General features: G+C 38.1%; 1 protein-coding gene across 5 annotated transcripts in view; it reads right to left on the bottom strand.

Annotated features, from left to right (window-relative positions):
* The window catches only part of LOC128689188 (uncharacterized), a 433,687-nt gene that overhangs the window by 84,084 nt on the left and 330,893 nt on the right, over positions 1-18,710 (bottom strand). For all 5 annotated transcript variants that reach the window (XM_070087146.1, XM_070087144.1, XM_070087148.1 and 2 more), the window contains one exon: positions 16,593-17,640. In XM_070087146.1, the coding sequence (XP_069943247.1) occupies positions 16,593-17,640 (1,048 nt within the window). The remainder of the gene's footprint in view (positions 1-16,592; positions 17,641-18,710) is intronic.

The raw sequence follows: 18,710 nt of genomic DNA, 5'->3' as shown, positions 1-18,710 counted from the left end.
AAAATTTGCGACACCAGGAGACACCTCAGGATTTGGGGTTGCAACAGTCAAGGGGTTAACTACCATAGTTCACATATTCACATTTGTTAAAATAATTAAAGTACTGATTCAGGTGCTAAATTGTTTTCCTTTCACTGTTTTATTAATACTGTATATTCAGTAACTCCTTTAATTTAGCTTTAAATAACTACCTTAGTTCATTTATTTACATTTGTTAAAATAATTAAGGTGCTATTTCAGGTGCTGAAGTGTAATACTTTCATTATTTTACTATTATTTTCCCTAGCTCCTTTATTTTTTAGCTTTAGAATATTTACATTGTTTTATTCTTAAGTCTAGTTATAGAATCACTCTCAATCTTATGATTACAAGCACTGATCCTGATACCAACCTTTTACTAAATGACTTACATGAATCCAACAGCAACTGTAATTATTACACAGCAGAACAAGCAAAGGCACTTCTCAGAGCCAACAACAACATAACTGTCTTTAACTACAATGTCAGATCTTTAAGCAAACACTATGATGATCTCACAGTGTTATTACTAAATTCCCTGCATGCCAGTATGTCCATCATCACTCTCACCGAAACCTGGCTAAAGCCTGATGCTACAAATGTCTATGCCATTCCTGGTTACACAGCCATACACAACTGTAGGCCAGACCAGCAATGGGGTGACACAGCTATATACTACTCAGACCAACTTGAATGTATCAATAATACTTGCACAAGGGATAAACATTGGGAATATATAATAGCTAAATTTAAATCCAAATACAGTGGACCCCCGGTTAACGATATTTTTTCATTCCAGATGTATGTTCAGGTGCCAGTACTGACCGAATTTGTTCCCATAAGGAATATTGTGAAGTAGATTAGTCCATTTCAGATCCCCAAATATACACGTACAAATCTCACAGTGATAAACATCTACAGAGTGCCACAATCAAATATTAACCAATTTAGTGAAAAACTAGGAAGCATGATAACTGATGCATACATGAACAAAGACTACTTACTGCTCACAGAGGACTTCAATATAAATCTCCTGCAAGACCAGGACCCACAAGTAAATGAATTCACAAACACTATGAGCAACTGCTTGCTGCTACCAACAGTAACAAAACCTACAAGAATTTCACAGACTAGTGTTTCCTTATTAGACCACATCTGGACCAACACCATATCCCCTTTAAAATCAGGCATAATCACAGATAACACCACAGACCAATACTCTACCTTTCTCATAACCAATCTAGATAAATTACCCCAAGACACTACTAAAGTTGTTAGGTAAGACACATATGCAACAGTTAGGTATCTTTATTTCGAAATGTTTCGCCTACACAGTAGGCTTCTTCGGTCAAGTACAGAAAAGTTGATAGAAGAGACGTGAAGACGATGTAATCAGTCCATCACCCTTTAAGTTTTGAGGTGGTCAGTCCCTCAGTCTAGAGAAGAGTATCATTTCATAGTCTGAAATAATATGAAGCTGAAGTGACAGGATGGAGCCTTATATACCGCCAGGAGGTGATATGAAGGCCACTAGTAAAGGTAAGAATGTAGTCGTTGGGAGGTCACGTCCCTCTCAAATCCAGCCATTCTCACTAGTAGAAGTTGTCCAAGTTGTTTTTTGGTTCTGTACCAAGATACCATTGTGTTGCAGTGTCTGACAGAGTGGATATTAAAATGGTATAAAATACCGACAGGTTGTTAGGTAAGACACATATGCAACACAATGGTATCTTGGTACAGAACCGAAAAACAACCTGGACAGCTTCTACTAGTGAGAATGGCTGGATTTGAGAGGGACGTGACCTCCCAAAGATTACATTCTTACCTCTACTAGTGGCCTTCATCTCACCTCCTGGCGGTATATAAGGCTCTATCCTGTCACTTCAACTCCATATTGTTTCAGACTATGGAATGATACTCGTCTCCAGACTGAGGGACTGACCACCTCAAAACTTCAAGGGTGATGGACTGATTACATCGTCTTCACGTCTCTATCAACTTTTCTGTACTCGACTGAAGAAGCCTACTGTGTGGGCGAAACGTTTCGAAATAAAGATACCTAACTGTTGCGTATGTGTCTTACCTAACAACCTGTCGGTATTTTATACCATTTTAATATCCACTACTAAAGTTACTTTCAGATTTCATGAGACAGCTATTAATAACTTCACAACAGCAATGACAAACATCAACTGGCAAACTGAGTTAGAAATCTACACAGATACTGATGAATGTATTAATAATTTTCTAAAAAGACCCAGCACCTCTATAACATGCTTTGCCCTAAAAAACTAAACAGATCACAGCTAAGAGACTGAAGAGTCCCTGGCTAACACCCAGCATCCTCAAATCCATAAATATAAAGCACCTATATGAAAAACAGTACAGAATGGGCCAAACAACCAGAGACCAAACAAAACGTTATTCGTCAATCCTAACCAGCCTGATAAAAAGGGCAAAAAAAATTGTATTATGAAAACAGATTACTTAACTTAAAAGGTGATATGAAAAAGACCTGGAAAACCCTATCTGAAATTCTAGGAACTAAAAAGTTAACAGGAAACAGAACAATCAAACTAACAAAACCAGGTGAACCCCTACTCCCACCGACTGAAACAGCAGAATCAATGTTTTCTTCTCCACCATAGGAAAAAACCTGGCGAGCAAAATCCCAAGCTCAAACACCCCACCTAATGACTACCTCAGTGGCACCTACCCTTTATATACAAAAAAACTTCTCAAGTGCTGTCACCAATTATTGCAACTTTTTAACAAATCCATCGAATCCTCTACCTTCCCCTCAATTCTCAGAATAGCGAGGGTCACCCCAATACACAAAGGAGGAGATCAAACAAGACCTGAATAACTACAGGCCAATATCTAACTTACCCCTTCTCTCTAAAATCTTTGAAAAATTAATTCATAGGCAGATCTATTCCTACCTCATCTCCCACAACAAACTCAACCCCTGTCAGTTTGGGTTCAGGCCTAATAAAAACACGAATGATGCTATTATACACATGCTAGAACTAATATACACTGCACTCGAGAAAAAAGACGTCCTATTGGGAATTTTCATTGATCTTCATTGACCACGATTTGCTGCACATAAAATTATCACATTATGGTATAAGAAGGTACTCCCTCAGCTACCTAAAGCCATACCTTAGCAAGAGAACCCAATATGTGTACACAAATGGAGCTAACTCTTCCACACAACCAATTACAGTTGGTGTCCCACAGGGAAGTGTCCTTGGCCCACTTCTCTTTCTCATTTACATAAACAACCTACCAAATGTATCGCAACTACTCAAACCCACACTATTTGCAGATGACACTACATACGTCTCCTCTCACCCAAGCCCAGACATACTAGCCAATACTGTAAATACTGAATTACAGAAAATATCTACCTGGATAATGATTAACAAGCTTACTCTCAATATTGACAAAACCTATTTCATTCAGTTTGGGAACAGAGCTACAAATGTTCCCCTTAACATAATGATATATGGAACACCTATCACAAAACTCTCAGACTGAAAATTCTTAGGAATCCACCTTGATAATAGTCTCAAATTTCAGATGCATATACAACAAATTTCCAAGAAAGTCTCCAAGACTGTAGGCATATTATCGAAGATACGGTACTATGTTCCACAAGCAGTCCTCGTTGCCCTGTATCACTCATTTATTTACCCCTATCTCACCTATGGAATCTGTGCATAGGTCTCAACAACAATAAATCATCTCAGACCATTAATTACCCAGCAAAAGGCTGCAGCCAGAATCATAATAAATTCCCACTCCGGACAGCATACTCCACCAATATTCAAAAGTCTAAAGTTAATCACCATACAAAGCATCCATACTTATTATTGTGCCTACTACATACATAGAACACTAAATTCAGATATAAACCCTTCCCTCAAATTTCTCCTTACCAACCTTAACAAAACACTTGACCATAACACAAGGCACAGATCACTCTTTGATGTTCCCCGTGTGCACCTCACACTATGTAAAAACTCAATGCACATAAAAGGCCCAAAAATTTGGAATTCATTACTAGTGATTACCAAAGAAACACTGTCTGTACATCAATTCAAGACTTCTTATAAACCACCTAGTCACCCAAAACTAAATACAGTGGACCCCCGCTTAACGATCACCTCCAAATGCGACCAATTATGTAAGTGTATTTATGTAAGTGCGTTTGTACGTGTATGTTTGGGAGTCTGAAATGGACTAATCTACTTCACAATATTCCTTATGGGAAAAAATTCGGTCAGTACTGGCACCTGAACATACTACTGGAATGAAAAAAGTTCGTTAACCGGGGGTCCACTGTACACAGTATTTAATTTAGCTTTACCTACACAGTTAACAAATTACTTTCTACTGCCTCAAAATATCATTACTCACTGTGTTACTCCCCTAGCCTTAGGACCCCATAAATAAATGCTCAAAGATCAATAAATTCTCTTATCTAATCTAATGCAAATATTGAATAACTTATATTTCATAAATGTACAACCCAGTTGTATAATTAGAGAAACCTAATCAAACTATGTTATTATAGCATTACCTAATAGAATAATCCATTCTCTTGAATGCACTTTAACTCGTCTAATTACCATATGAACTGCTACTGCACTACAGATCATCGATTTGATTTGATTAGATCTGATTAATAAATTGTACGACTACATATAGTAAATTGATCACTTTGTTATATTATTCACTGTAAAGTTACAAAATTGTACAACTATAATGCTTCAAAATTGAAATGTTCAAATTTCATTGTTTAAAATACTCAATTATACTTGATATTGTAAATTGTCTACAGTAACTGTTACCATTAAATCTATTATAGCTTATATAATCTTAAGTTAATTTTAAGCTGCCCATAATGCTCTGCATACAAGGGGCTTTTGACATGTACACCCAACTACTATAATACCCTGTACGATTATGTATCATGTCCTAATATTTTTTTTTTTTTTAACAAGTCGGCTGTCTCCCACCAAGGCAGGGTGACCCAAAAAGAAAGAAAATCCCCAAAAAGAAAATACTTTCTCATCATTCAACACTTTCACCACACTCACACATAATTACTGTATTTGCAGAGGTGCTCAGAATACAACAGTTTAGAAGCATATATGTATAAAGATACACAACATATCCCTCCAAACTGCCAAATATCCCGAACCCCTCCTTTAGAGTGCAGACATTGTACTTCCCATTTCCAGGACTCACGTCCGGCTATATAAAAATAACCGGTTTCCCTGAATCCCTTCACTAAATATTACCCTGCTCACACTCCAACAGCTCGCCAGGTCCCAAATACCATTCGTCTCCATTCACTCCTATCAAACACGCTCACGCACGCTTGCTGGAAGTCCAAGCCCCTCGCCCACAAAACCTTCTTTACCCCTTCCTTCCAACCTTTTCGAGGACGACCCCTAATAAAATATTATTATTATTATACTTTTGTACATTCCTTTCTTTGCCTCCATGAATAACATTCTTTGTCTCCACAGATGCCTCAATGCACCACCCACCCTTTTTCCTTCATCAATTCTATGGTTTACATCGTCCCTCATAACCCCATCCGTTGACACATTCACTTCTTCCATACTCCCTCCCTCTAATATGAAAACCAATTTTTCTTTACCTAAATCGTTTGATACTCTCACTACCTTACTCATATATATTCACCTTCAACTTTCTTCTTTACACACCCTCCAAAACTTGCCCACTAACCTTTGCAACTTCTCTTTAGAATATCCCAAAAGCACAGTATCAGCAAGAAAAACAAAAGTAACTGTGTCAACTCCCATTTTGTATTTGATTCCCCATAATTCATGACCCCTTATACGGGTCATACAGTAACATGCAATATAAAAATCCACATTTCTTGACAAAGATGTATCAAACTAACAGGAACCTAATCCATCTTCACTCAGCAACCTCATCTCAAGAAAAAAGTTTAATAAAGTACAGTGGAACCTCAAAAATCGAACGTATCACATATCGAACGCTTTGAAAACAGGACCATTTTTTCGGACAAACTGTGTCCCTATTATCGAAAGCACCCCTATTTTCGGACCGCCGGGTACGGGACCTGTCTGACGCCCGCTCTGTCCACGTCCCCGCGCAGGTGCCGTGAGCAGTCTAGCTTTGTTTATGCTTGAGTGAACATTAACCTGCGCTCTCATTCACGCATTTTACGATTATTTCGTTGTGTTTAGTGCTTGTGGGACTGTGAAATAAACTGCCATGGGCCCAAAGAAACTTGCTAGTGGTACCCCTGTGGTAAAGAAAGTGAGAAACACCATAGATGTGAAGAAGGAAATAATACAGAAGTATGAGAGTGGTGCGAGACTCGTTGAGCTTGCCAGGATGTATGGGAAAAACAAGTCGACCATCGGTTCTATGCTGTCAAAGAATGAGCAAATCAAGGAAGCTGATGTTGCGAAAGGTGTTAATATAGGGAGTGGATGAGGTGCCTTCTTCAAAGATTAAGGAGATTTGTGCCAAGTGGAATGATGTCCAAATGTTTGTGCACAAGTACCACCCTGAGCAAGCTGAAACAAGCCATCTTTGCAACAAGTTCAGTGACAGAACCATGTCCCATTTTAGGGAAATGTTAAAGAGGCGCCAGAAACAGAGGACTGTGGACAATTATTTTGTGAGACAGGGGTCCAGTGACTTTCAAGCTGGTCCTAGTGGCATTAAAAGACAGAGAAGGAAAGTAACCCCAGAGAGTGCTTTACCTGAAGTCCTCATGGAGGGGGATTCTCCATCCAAACACTAACCCCAACTCCCTCTCTCCTCCTCCCTATCTTCCAGATGCCATCACCAATCTTCAATAAAGGTAAGTAAAAATATTATTTTACATGTATTACTATACATAATTAAAAACTATAGTATTTGCTGTATGCAAAACTGTAATTAATCTCTATAAAATATATTTTTTGTGTGAATACTTTTGGGTTTCTGTAACGGATTAATTGTATTTCCATTACTTCTTATGGGAAATATTGCTTTGAATTTCAGACTTTTCAAATTTAGAACTAGCTCCTGGAACGGATTAAGTTCGATTATTGAGGTTCCACTGTAAATAAGAAATACAGTGGACCCCCGCATAACGATGGCATCGCATAGCGATTTTTCCGCATAACGATTACTTTTATCGCAAAATTTTTGCCCCGCATACCGATTAAAAACCCGCATACCGATTTTCGTCCGAGACGCGTCCAATGTGCCCTCAGCCAGCCTCACATGTGCCGCTCCGTCCCATTGTTTACCAGCCAGCCTCCGCGGTAACATCCAAGCATACACTCGGAATATTTCGTATTATTACAGTATTTTCGGTGCTGTTTCTGGAAAATAAGTGACCATGGGCCCCAAGAAAGCTTCTAGTGCCAACCCTGTGGTAAAAAGGGTGAGAATTAGTATGGAAATTAAGAAAGATTTTGAAGGGTTTGGGGCTAACCCTGAGAAGCCTATGCCAGTTGTGGAATCCATTGTGCCTACTTCAAAGATTAAGGAAATGTGTGCAGAGTGGGTTGAACTGCAAACCTTTATAGATGAAAATCACCCTGACACAGCTGTTGCAAGCCGTGCTTGTGACTATTTCAATGACAATGTTATGGCCCATTTTAGGAAAGTCTTGAAGGAATGGGAGGTACAGAGCTCTATGGACAGATTTGTTGTGCGACAGAGGTCCAGTGACTCTCAAGCTGGTCCTAGTGGCATTAAAAGAAGAAGGGAAGTAACCCCAGAAAAGGACTTGCTACCTCAAGTCCTAATGGAAGGGGATTCCCCTTCTAAACAGTAAGAAGATAATGCTCTCCCCTCCTCCCATCCCATCAATCATCACCAGATCTTCAATAAAAGTAAGTGTCATGTAATTGTGCATGCCTTTTTCAGTTTGTGTGTATTAAAATTAACATTTCATGTGGTAAAAAAAAATTTTTTTCATACTTTTGGGCGTCTTGCACGGATTAATTTTATTTCCATTATTTCTTATGGGGAAAATTCATTCGCATAACGATTATTTCGCATAACGATGAGCCCTCTTGCACGGATTAAAATCGTTAACCGGGGGTCCACTGTAAAAAGAAAAACACTAACTAACAAAAAGCTTAAAAATTATAGTATAAAAAGGGATAAGGAAGGGTACCATATAGGACAGACAAGGATCTTACAAATAACCTTGAGCCACTTTAACCTTTAAACTGTCCAAGAAGATCTATGTTCACATGTGTAGTGCTCCAAAAGTAGATCTACGTTTTCTTTTACATATTTTCAAATTCTTTCTTCTTTCAACACATCGGCCGTATCCCACCAAGGCAGGGTGGCCCAAAAGGAAAAACGAAAGTTTCTCCTTTTACATTTAGTAATATATACAGGAGAAGAGGTTACTAGCCCCTTGCTCCCGGCATTTTAGTCGCCTCTTACAACACGCATGGCTTACGGAGGAAGAATTCTATTCCACACGTTTTCAAATGTAAAAAAAGAAAAGAAGATCAACTTTTTTTACATACTTTCAAATGTTGAAAAAACGTAGATCTATGTTTGGACAGTTTAAGGGTTAATAACCGAAGTATAATTAATTTTATTTCTATTTTTTAGGGGGCATTTTAGGACATTTTTTGACATTTCTTTCTCTGTGAGTATGGAAATTAGAACAGCCTGTGCTCTTATCCAGTTGTTTTCAGAGTGGCTGTTTGGCTGATACTTCCAGTTAGCAGAAATCATTATACAGATAAGAAAGCACCCATTGTATGTATAAAAAAAATTATAATTTAAACATCCCCAATCAAAAATAAGTCTCTAAATATGACTAACAACAAAAAATAGAGATGGAAGTTAAAAGAGAACGGTAAGGCCATATCATGAAATTTTGCAGCAAAAATTGAAACATTTCAAGAGATAAATAAGTAAGACCAGACAAGTGAGGGTAAAATGGATGTCTATTGACAGTAAAAACAGTAAGATGATAGTTATGGAGGAAGAAATGTCAGAGATATGGAAATACAGTGGAACCTTGAGTAACGAGTGCCCCAACATGCGAGTTTTTTGAGATACGAGCCATCAATCAGTCCATTTTTTGCACTGAGTTACGAGCCAACATTTGAGTTACGAGCCAGCTCCCCCCTCAACCCAAAACCTGGACACCTCTCTTGTTTATTTATGATTTCATGCTTTAATTCCATGGAAATCATTCTCTTTTTCTTACCAGCACTGTCCTTTACAATTACTTTCTTAGAACCCATGGTTATTATTATTATTATAATAAAAAAGAAGCGGTAAGCCACAAGGGCTATACAGCGCTGGACCCATGGTTAGAAAAGCGAAATTTGGCCAAATGACTGTCAAAAATGTAAGAAAAGCAGGAAAGAACTCCTCCCACTGTGAGGTAAACAGTGCACCGAGTTGACTTTGTTCTGAAGCTCTCGTCGTTATAATAATGTATTATTATTATTAATTTAGGGAACTGAAGCTCTATCGTTATTGTAATAATTATTATAGTTATTATCATTGATAATTTAGGGAACTGAAGCTCTATTGTTTTAATTATTATTATTATTATTAATTTACAGAACTTGAGCATATATCCAGTTCCTTACATTAAGAGCCCCTTACCAGCATCAAGGTTCCTTAGACACTGGTGAGGGTCTCTTGATCTAGGGAATTGGATATATGCTCTTGTTCCCTAAATTAATAATAATAATAGTAATAATTACAGGTAGTAGGTTGGTAGACAGCAACCACCCAGGGGAGTACTACCATCCTGCCAAGTGAGTGTGAAACGAAAGCTTGTAATTGTTTTACATGATGGTAGGATTGCTGGTGTCCTTTTTTCTGTCTCATGAACATGCAAGATTTCAGGTACGTCTTGCTACTTCTACTTACACTTAGGTCACACTACACATACATGTACAAGCATATATATACACACCCCTCTGGGTTTTCTTCTATTTTCTTTCTAGTTCTTATTCTTGTTTATTTCCTCTTATCTCCATGGGGAAGTGGAACAGAATTCTTCCTCCGTAAGCCATGCGTGTTGTAAGAGGCAACTAAAATGCCGGAAGCAAGGGGCTAGTAACCTCTTCTCCTGTATATATTACTAAATGTAAAAGGAGAAACTTTCGTTTTTCCTTTTGGGCCACCCCGCCTCGGTGGGATATGGCTGGTGTGTTAAAAGAAGAATAGTAATAATAATAACAATAATAATAATAATAATAATAATAATGACAGAGCTTCAGTTCTCTAAATTATCAATAATAATAAACAATAATAATTATTATTATTACTGCAATGATGATAGAGCTTGTTCCCTAGATTAATAGTAATAATAATTATTATAACAATAGAGCTTCAGTTCCCTAAATTATCAATAATAATAATAATAATTATTATTATTATCCTAGGTAGTAGGTTGGTAGACAGCAACTACCCAGGGAGGTACTACCGTCCTGCTAAGTGAGTGTAAAACGAAAGCCTGTAATTGTTTTACATGATGGTAGGATTGCTGATGTCTTTTGTCTGTCTCATAAATATGCAAGATTACAGGTATGTCTTGCTACTTCTACTTACACTTAGGTCGCACTACACATACATGTACACGTTTATTTATACACACTCATCTGAGTTTTCTTTGATTTTATCTTAATAGTTCTTGGTCTTATTACTTTTCCTTTTATATCCATGGGGAAGTGGAATAAGAATCTTTCCTCCGTAAGCCATGCGTGTTGTAAAAGTCAACTAAAATGCCGGGAACAATGGGCTAGCAACCCCTTTTCCTGTAAAGAGTACTAAAAAAGAATAAGAAGAAGAAAATTGTCAAAGTGGGAAGTCTGAATGTGCGTGGATGTTGTGCAAATGATAAGAAAGAGACAATTGTGGATGTTATGAATGAGAAGAAGCTGGATGTCCTGGCTTTAAGTGAAACAAAGCCGAAGGGGGTGGGAGAGTTTCAATGGAGAGGAATAAATGGGATTAGGTCAGGGGTTTCAAATAGAGTTAGAGCTAAAGGAGTAGCAATAATGTTGAAGGATAAGCTATGGCAGAAAAAGAGGGACTATAAATGTATTAATTCAAGGATTATGTGGAGTAAAATAAAGATTGGATGTGAAAAGTGGGTTATAATAAGCGTATGCATGTGGAGAAGAGTCTAGGTAGTAGGTTGGTAGACAGCAACCGCCCAGGGAGGTACTACCGTCCTGCCAAGTGAGTGTAAAACGTAAGCCTGTAATTGTTTTACACGATGGTAGGTTGGCTGGTGTTTTTTCTGTCTCATAAACATGCAAGGTTTCAGGTACGTCTTGCTACTTCTGCTTACACTTAGGTCACACTACACATACATGTACAAGCATATGTATACACACCCCTCTGGGTTTTCTTCTATTTTCTTACTAGCTCTTGTTCTTGTTTATTTCCTCTTATCTCCATGGGGAAGTGGAACAGAATTCTTCCTCCGTAAGCTATGCGTGTTGTAAGAGGCGACTAAAATGCCAGGAGCAAAGGGGCTAGTAACCCGTTCTCCTGTATATATTACTAAATGTGAAAGGAGAAACCTTTGTTTTTCCTTTTGGGCCACCCCGCCTCGGTGGGATATGGCTGGTGTGTTGAAAGAAAGAAAGACCTGGAGAAGAGAGAGAGATTTTGGGAAATGTTGAGTGAATGCGTGGGGAGTTTTGAATAAAGTGTGAGAGTAATGGTGGTTGGGGATTTCAATGCTAAAGTGGGTAAAAATGTTATGGAGGGAGTAGTAGGTAAATTTGGGGTGCTAGGGGTATGCTATGTGTAGAAAGAGATTTGGTAATAAGTAATACATATTTTATGAAAAAGAGGATAAATAAATATACAAGGTATGATGTAGCACGTAATGAAAGCAGTTTATTAGATTATGTATTGGTGGATAAAAGGTTGATGGGTAGGCTCCAGGAAGTACATGTTTATAGAGGGGCAACTGATATATCGGATCATTATTTAGTTGTAGCTACAGTTAGAGTAAGAGGCAGATGCGAAAAGAGGAAGGTGGCAACAACAAGTAAGAGGGAGGTGAAAGTGCATAAACTAAGGGAGGAGGAAGTTCGGGTGAGATATAAGCGACTATTGGCAGAAAGGTGGGCTAGTGCAAAGATGAGTAGTGGGGGGGGTTGAAGAGGGTTGGAATAGTTTTAAAAATGCAGTATTAGAATGTGGGGCAGAAGTTTGTGGATATAGGAGGGTGGGGGCAGGAGGAAAGAGGAGTGATTGGTGGAATGATGAAGTAAAGGGTGTGATAAAAGAGAAAAAGGAAGCTTATGAGAGGTTTTTACAAAGCAGAAGTGTCATAAGAAGAGCAGAGTATATGGAGAGTAAAAGAAAGGTAAAGAGAGTGGTGAGAGAGTGCAAAAGGAGAGCAGATGATAGAGTGGGAGAGGCACTGTCAAGAAATTTTAATGAAAATAAGAAAAAATTTTGGAGTGAGTTAAACAAGTTAAGAAAGCCTAGGGAAAGTGTGGATTTGTCAGTTAAAAACAGAGTAGGGGAGTTAGTAGATGGGGAGATGGAGGTATCAGGTAGATGGCGAGAATATTTTGAGGAACTTTTAAATGTTAAGGAAGAAACAGAGGCAGTAATTTCATGCACTGGTCAGGGAGGTATACCATCTTTTAGGAGTGAAGAAGAGCAGAATGTAAGTGTGGGGGAGGTACATGAGGCATTATGTAGAATGAAAGGGGGTAAAGCAGCTGGAACTGATGGGATCATGACAGAAATGTTAAAAGCAGGGGGGATGTACAGTGTTGGAGTGGTTGGTACTTTTGTTTAATAAATGTATGAAAGAGGGGAAGGTACCTAGGGATTGGCGGAGAGCATGTATAGTCCCTTTATATAAAGGGAAAGAGGACAAAAGAGATTGTAAAAATTATAGAGGAATAAGTTTACTGAGTATACCAGGAAAAGTGTGCGGTAGGGTTATAATTGAAAGAATTAGAGGTAAGACAGAATGTAGGATTGCGGATGAGCAAGGAGGTTTCAGAGTGGGTAGGGGATGTGTAGATCAAGTGTTTATATTGAAGCATATATGTGAACAGTATTTAGATAAAGGTAGGGAAGTTTTTATTGCATTTATGGATTTAGAAAAGGCATATGATAGAGTGGATAGGGGAGCAATGTGGCAGATGTTGCAAGTATATGGAATAGGTGGTAAATTATTAAATGCTGTAGAGAGTTTTCATGAGGGTAGTGAGGCTCAGGTTAGGGTGTGTAGAAGAGAGGGAGACTACTTCCCGGTAAAAGTAGGTCTTAGACAGGGATGTGTAATGTCACCATGGTTAATATATTTATAGATGGGGTTGTAAAGGAAGTAAATGCTAGGGTGTTCGGGAGAGGGGTGGGATTAAATTTTGGGGAATCAAATTCAAAATGGGAATTGACACAGTTACTTTTTGCTGATGATACTGTGCTTATGGGAGGTTCTAAAGAAAAATTGCAAAGGTTAGTGGATGAGTTTGGGAATGTGTGTAAAGGTAGAAAGTTGAAAGTGAACATAGAAAAGAGTAAGGTGATGACTGTGTCAAATGATTTAGATAAAGAAAAATTGGATATCAAATTGGGGAGGAGGAGTATGGAAGAAGTGAATGTTTTCAGATACTTGGGAGTTGACGTGTCGGCGGATGGATTTATGAAGGATGAGGTTAATCATAGAATTGATGAGTAGTACCAACACTCTTATATGGGTGTGAGGCTTGGGTGGTAAATGCAGCAGTGAGGAGACGGTTGGAGGCAGTGGAGATGTCCTGTTTAAGGGCAATGTGTGGTGTAAATATTATGCAGAAAATTCGGAGTGTGGAAATTAGGAAAAGGTGTGGAGTTAATAAAAGTATTAGTCAGAGGGCAAAAGAGGGATTGTTGAGGTGGTTTGGTCATTTAGAGAGAATGGATCAAAGTAGAATGACATGGAAAGCATATAAATCTATAGGAGAAGGAAGGCGGGGTAGGGGTCGTCCTCGAAAGGGTTGGAGAGAGGGGGTAAAGGAGGTTTTGTGGGCAAGGGGCTTGGACTTCCAGCAAGCGTGCGTGAGCGTGTTAGATAGGAGTGAACGGAGACGAATGGTACTTGGGACATGACGATCTGTTGGAGTGTGAGCAGGGTAATATTTAGTGAAGGGATTCAGGGAAACCGGTTATTTTCATATAGTCGGACTTGAGTCCTGGAAATGGGAAGTACAATGCCTGCACTTTAAAGGAGGGGTTTGGGATATTGGCAGTTTAGAGGGATATGTTGTGTATCTTTATATGTGTATGCTTCTAAACTGTTGTATTCTGAGCACCTCTGCAAAAACAGTGATAATGTGCGAGTGTGGTGAAAGTGTTGAATGATGAAAGTATTTTCTTTTTGGGGATTTTCTTTCTTTTTTGGGTCACCCTGCCTCGGTGGGAGACGGCCGACTTGAAAAAAAAAAAATAAAAAAATAAACAGTTTATTATTTCTTTACATTCTGTAGTATATTATGATTTATTATGTGTTTATATATGATATTTTCAGTGTTTTCCTTAGAAAAATAGTGATCTATTGCAGTTAGCCTCAAAAATACTCTGTTTTCTCTTACAATAAGAGCACGGGAAGCTACTCTCAGTATATACACACAGGAAATGGAGGACATATTCACTGCTGCCTCTGCCACTGTATTATGGCCTATTTTATTAATTCTAGAGTATATATCATGTTTCTGTGTTAATTATATTGTTTATTATGTCATATTAGATGAATTGTGATATACAAATAAGCCGTATAGTTGATAATAGTGTTATATTCAAGTATTTTTATCTTGGCTCTCCCGAGTTCAGGAACAGATTAATGGCTTTTCAATTAATTTAAAAGAGGAAAATTAATTTGATATACGAGTAAATTGAGTTACGAGCTTGCTCCTGGAACGGATTAAACTCGTAAGTCAAGGTTCCACTGTATTCTGAGAAGCTGTTGAAAATATATGAAATGGAGAAAGAAACTTCATGCTTAAGATAAGGAGGAAATGATCAGTCAAGTAAGGGAATAGGCAGAAGCAAGTGGCAATAAATAGGCTAAAAGAGAATAAAAGTTGTAGGGATAAATGAGATTAGAAGTGAAATACTGAAAGGTTAGTGAATTTGTTCAACAAACATATAAATAAATATAAGAATTATAGAGAAATAAGTACACTGAGTATACCCGATAGAGTTTGGCAGAGTAGTCCCATTGTGATGGGAAAATGGTAAGGTATAAATGTAGAGAAACAATAGTTATTTAGAAAAGAAATGGAATATATGGCATAACTCTTTCCATTTTTCATTATGAAAAAACAGCTATTTGTTGTATTTATGGATTGGGAAAGAGATGATAGGGTGGGCAGAAAAAACAATGTGGCTGGTGTTGCCACTGTATGGAATAGGTGGAAGGTTGTGGAAATCTGAAGAAATAAAAAAAAAAAAAACCTTATGAAAGGGAAAGAATATTTTCCAATAAAATTTGTGAGTGCTATTGAGAGAAAAGCAGTGTAGTTTAGAAGGTAAAACAGATAGGCTGTAAGCCTAGTATGTACTTTATTAAAATCTTTTTTTTTTTCCCGACATACCAGCTATCTCCCACTGAGGCAGGGTGACCCAAAAAAGAAGAAACAGAAGATTTTCTTCTTTTTACATTTAGTTATTTATACAGAGTTACTGGCTCCTTGCTCCTGGCATTTTAGTGGCCTTTTATAACACGCATGGCTTTAGTGAATGTTTTCAGATACTTGGGAGCTGACGTGTCAGCGGATGGATTTATGAAGGATGAGGTTAATCATAGAATTGATGAAGGAAAAGAGGTGAGTGGTGCGTTGAGGTATATGTGGAGTCAAAAAACGTTATCTATGGAGGCAAAGAAGGGAATGTATGAAAGTATAGTAGAACCAACACTCTTATATGGGTGTGAAGCTTGGGTGGTAAATGCAGCAGCGAGGAGACGGTTGGAGGCAGTGGAGAAGTCCTGTCTAAGGGCAATGTGTGGTGTAAATATTATGCAGAAAATTCGGAGTGTGGAAATTAGGAAAAGGTGTGGAGTTAATAAAAGTATTAGTCAGAGGGCAGAAGAGGGGTTGTTGAGGTGGTTTGATCATTTAGAGAGAAGGGATCAAAGTAGAATGACATGGAAAGCATATAAATCTATAGGGGAAAGAAGGCGGGGTAGGGGTCGTCCTCGAAAGGGTTGGAGAGAGGGGGTAAAGAAGGTTTTGTGGGCGAGGGGCTTGGACTTCCAGTATTCTGAGCACCTCTGCAAAAACAGTGATAATGTGTGAGTGTGGTGAAAGTGTTGAATGATGATGAAAGTATTTTCTTTTTGGGGAATTTCTTTCTTTTTTGGGTCACCCTGCCTCGGTGAGAGACAGCCGACTTGTTGAAAAAAAAAATGGCATTATTAAAACCTACATACAAAAAAATATGTTAGAAAGCAGAAATCAGTACTACCACAGAAAACCTGTTACTTTAACATACATTATATTTCTGTATTGAAAAAATAAATCAGAAGAATTGTATAGAACCGAGAACTTTACCTGTACAGTCTTTCTCCATGTAATTTGAAGTGAGAACTAATCTTCTCCACAGTTATTGAAACATCTGTGCAATGTGGGCAAGGAAATGATGTAATATCTGCATGAAGAGTACGGATGTGATATTTTAGCATCATATCATCACAAGAGAGATACTGGCATCCTTCAATCCCACAGGAATGAAGCCTTTCTTCTGGAACAAACTTTGGTAACTTCTGATATTCTTCAGGTGGTATGGGATTCTTGGTTCGTAAATCCGTATCTTCTTTTTTCTTTTTGCACTCGAAACTGCTGCCTGCTAGATTCATCATTTTGTCAAACATTAGCTCTTTGCGGTCTAAACACGGCACAGGATTTACAGGCTGTTTTACTGGAATGGGACTGTTGTTACCATTTGTTATGTACAATTTCTCGGGTATGCCATCCGGATGTTTTTCATGAAGCTGGATGTGTTTAATTAAGTTCAATCTAACTTTGGATGAAAACTGGCAATAATAACATTTTAAGTCATGGTATGAAACATGTGAACGTGGAATGCGATGAATATCTTCAATAGCATATTCATTTTTCCTTTTTCTATGCCCTTCTCTAATTAGTGGGACAGCATCTTTAGGATACACTACAAACTCTTGAGTTTCTGGATCTCTGTTTTTGGGATCTTTTAACAGCTGCTTAAATCCAGAGCACCGGTGAATCTGTTTCATATGGTTTTTAAAGTAATGTACCATTGTTGCTCGATAATCACAACTTGTTACCCCACAATAATATCTCTTTGGTCCATGAACTCGAAGATGCTCAAAGAGGGTGCTCAAGTGTCGGCACTGTTTACCACAGTGATAGCACTTGAGAATAGTGGAATCCTGTGCAAGGTCACAAACCTGAAGGTGTTCCCTCAGCTCCACTTGAGATATGCTGGTATACTCACAACCTTCATTTCCACAGCGATACAAAGCATGACCACTTAAATCTGTTTTCTCTGTTGTCTGGGAGGAAGAACTGTCCTCACCTCCCAGGCTTTGGCTTCGAAAACTACTGTTCCCATCTTCATCCCCTAATAAGGAAAAGAAATATACATTGTGATTAATGAAAGAAAAATATTTTTTTAGTTATTATTGAATTATAAGAAAATCTATGATTAAAGGGAAGTTTGGGAATTACATATGGTGTTATTCAGAGGGCAGAAGATTGGCTGTTGATATGATTTTCAGTTAGAGAGGATGGAACAGAATAGGATGACTAAGATGGTGTATAAATCCAGAATGGAAGAGGGATAGAATGGAATGAAGGAGGTTTAAAGTGGCAGAGGGTTGAACACAAAGTATGATTGAATCTGGTAACAGAATGGGGAAAGAATGATTGATTTAAAGTAATTTCTGACTGAATTACTGCATTGATCATAAGAGCAGATTAGTGCTTGTAAGTACAGTAGACCATTGATTAACATGTGATCCTTTATCATGTTTTCTCCATTACACTAATTACACTATTGCAAGATTGCGGCATATTTTCAACTAACATTCCGTAAAATCTGACTAACGCAATGTCACTTCTGGGGAAAAAATTTGGAGCACCATGAGCTGGACTGCAGGATTTTTCACCTCCATCTAGTGGGCTTGTGGGCAGCCTAACTATGGGTCAGTCCACTGTCCTTGTGAGGGAAACCTAGCTTCCTTCCCCATCCCACCTCTCATCAGTCCGTATATACGACTCTCAGATCTTTGTTTGTGATTAAATTAGTTGATTCCTGCATACCAGTCAATATATGCAGTGTTTTAATATCAGTAGGTCACAATGACATTTTTTGGATTATCCTAGCTAATTTACACTATGTATGATAATTGTACTTATGTGTACCTATGCCTAAATAAACTTACTGTCCTCAAATGTAAGCTTGCTGGAGACACTGTTTATATACAAATTGGGAGGGCAGACATGAACTGCACCTGTCCATGTAAGTGACCTTCCCAGTGTTTATTTACCCTCTGCTTATCTTTTTTTGCACAATAAAGGTTAAAAGATGAAAGGAACCTGAAGGATTCTTTCAGGTATAAAAGAGTAAGATTAGGAACAAGATAGGCCCACTCAAAAGTCACTCGGGTTAGCTCACTGAGAGTGATAAGG

Source organism: Cherax quadricarinatus, chromosome 21 (assembly GCF_038502225.1).
Source record: "Cherax quadricarinatus isolate ZL_2023a chromosome 21, ASM3850222v1, whole genome shotgun sequence".
Lineage (NCBI taxonomy): Eukaryota > Metazoa > Arthropoda > Malacostraca > Decapoda > Parastacidae > Cherax > Cherax quadricarinatus.
This window is presented reverse-complemented; position numbering and strand designations above follow the sequence as displayed.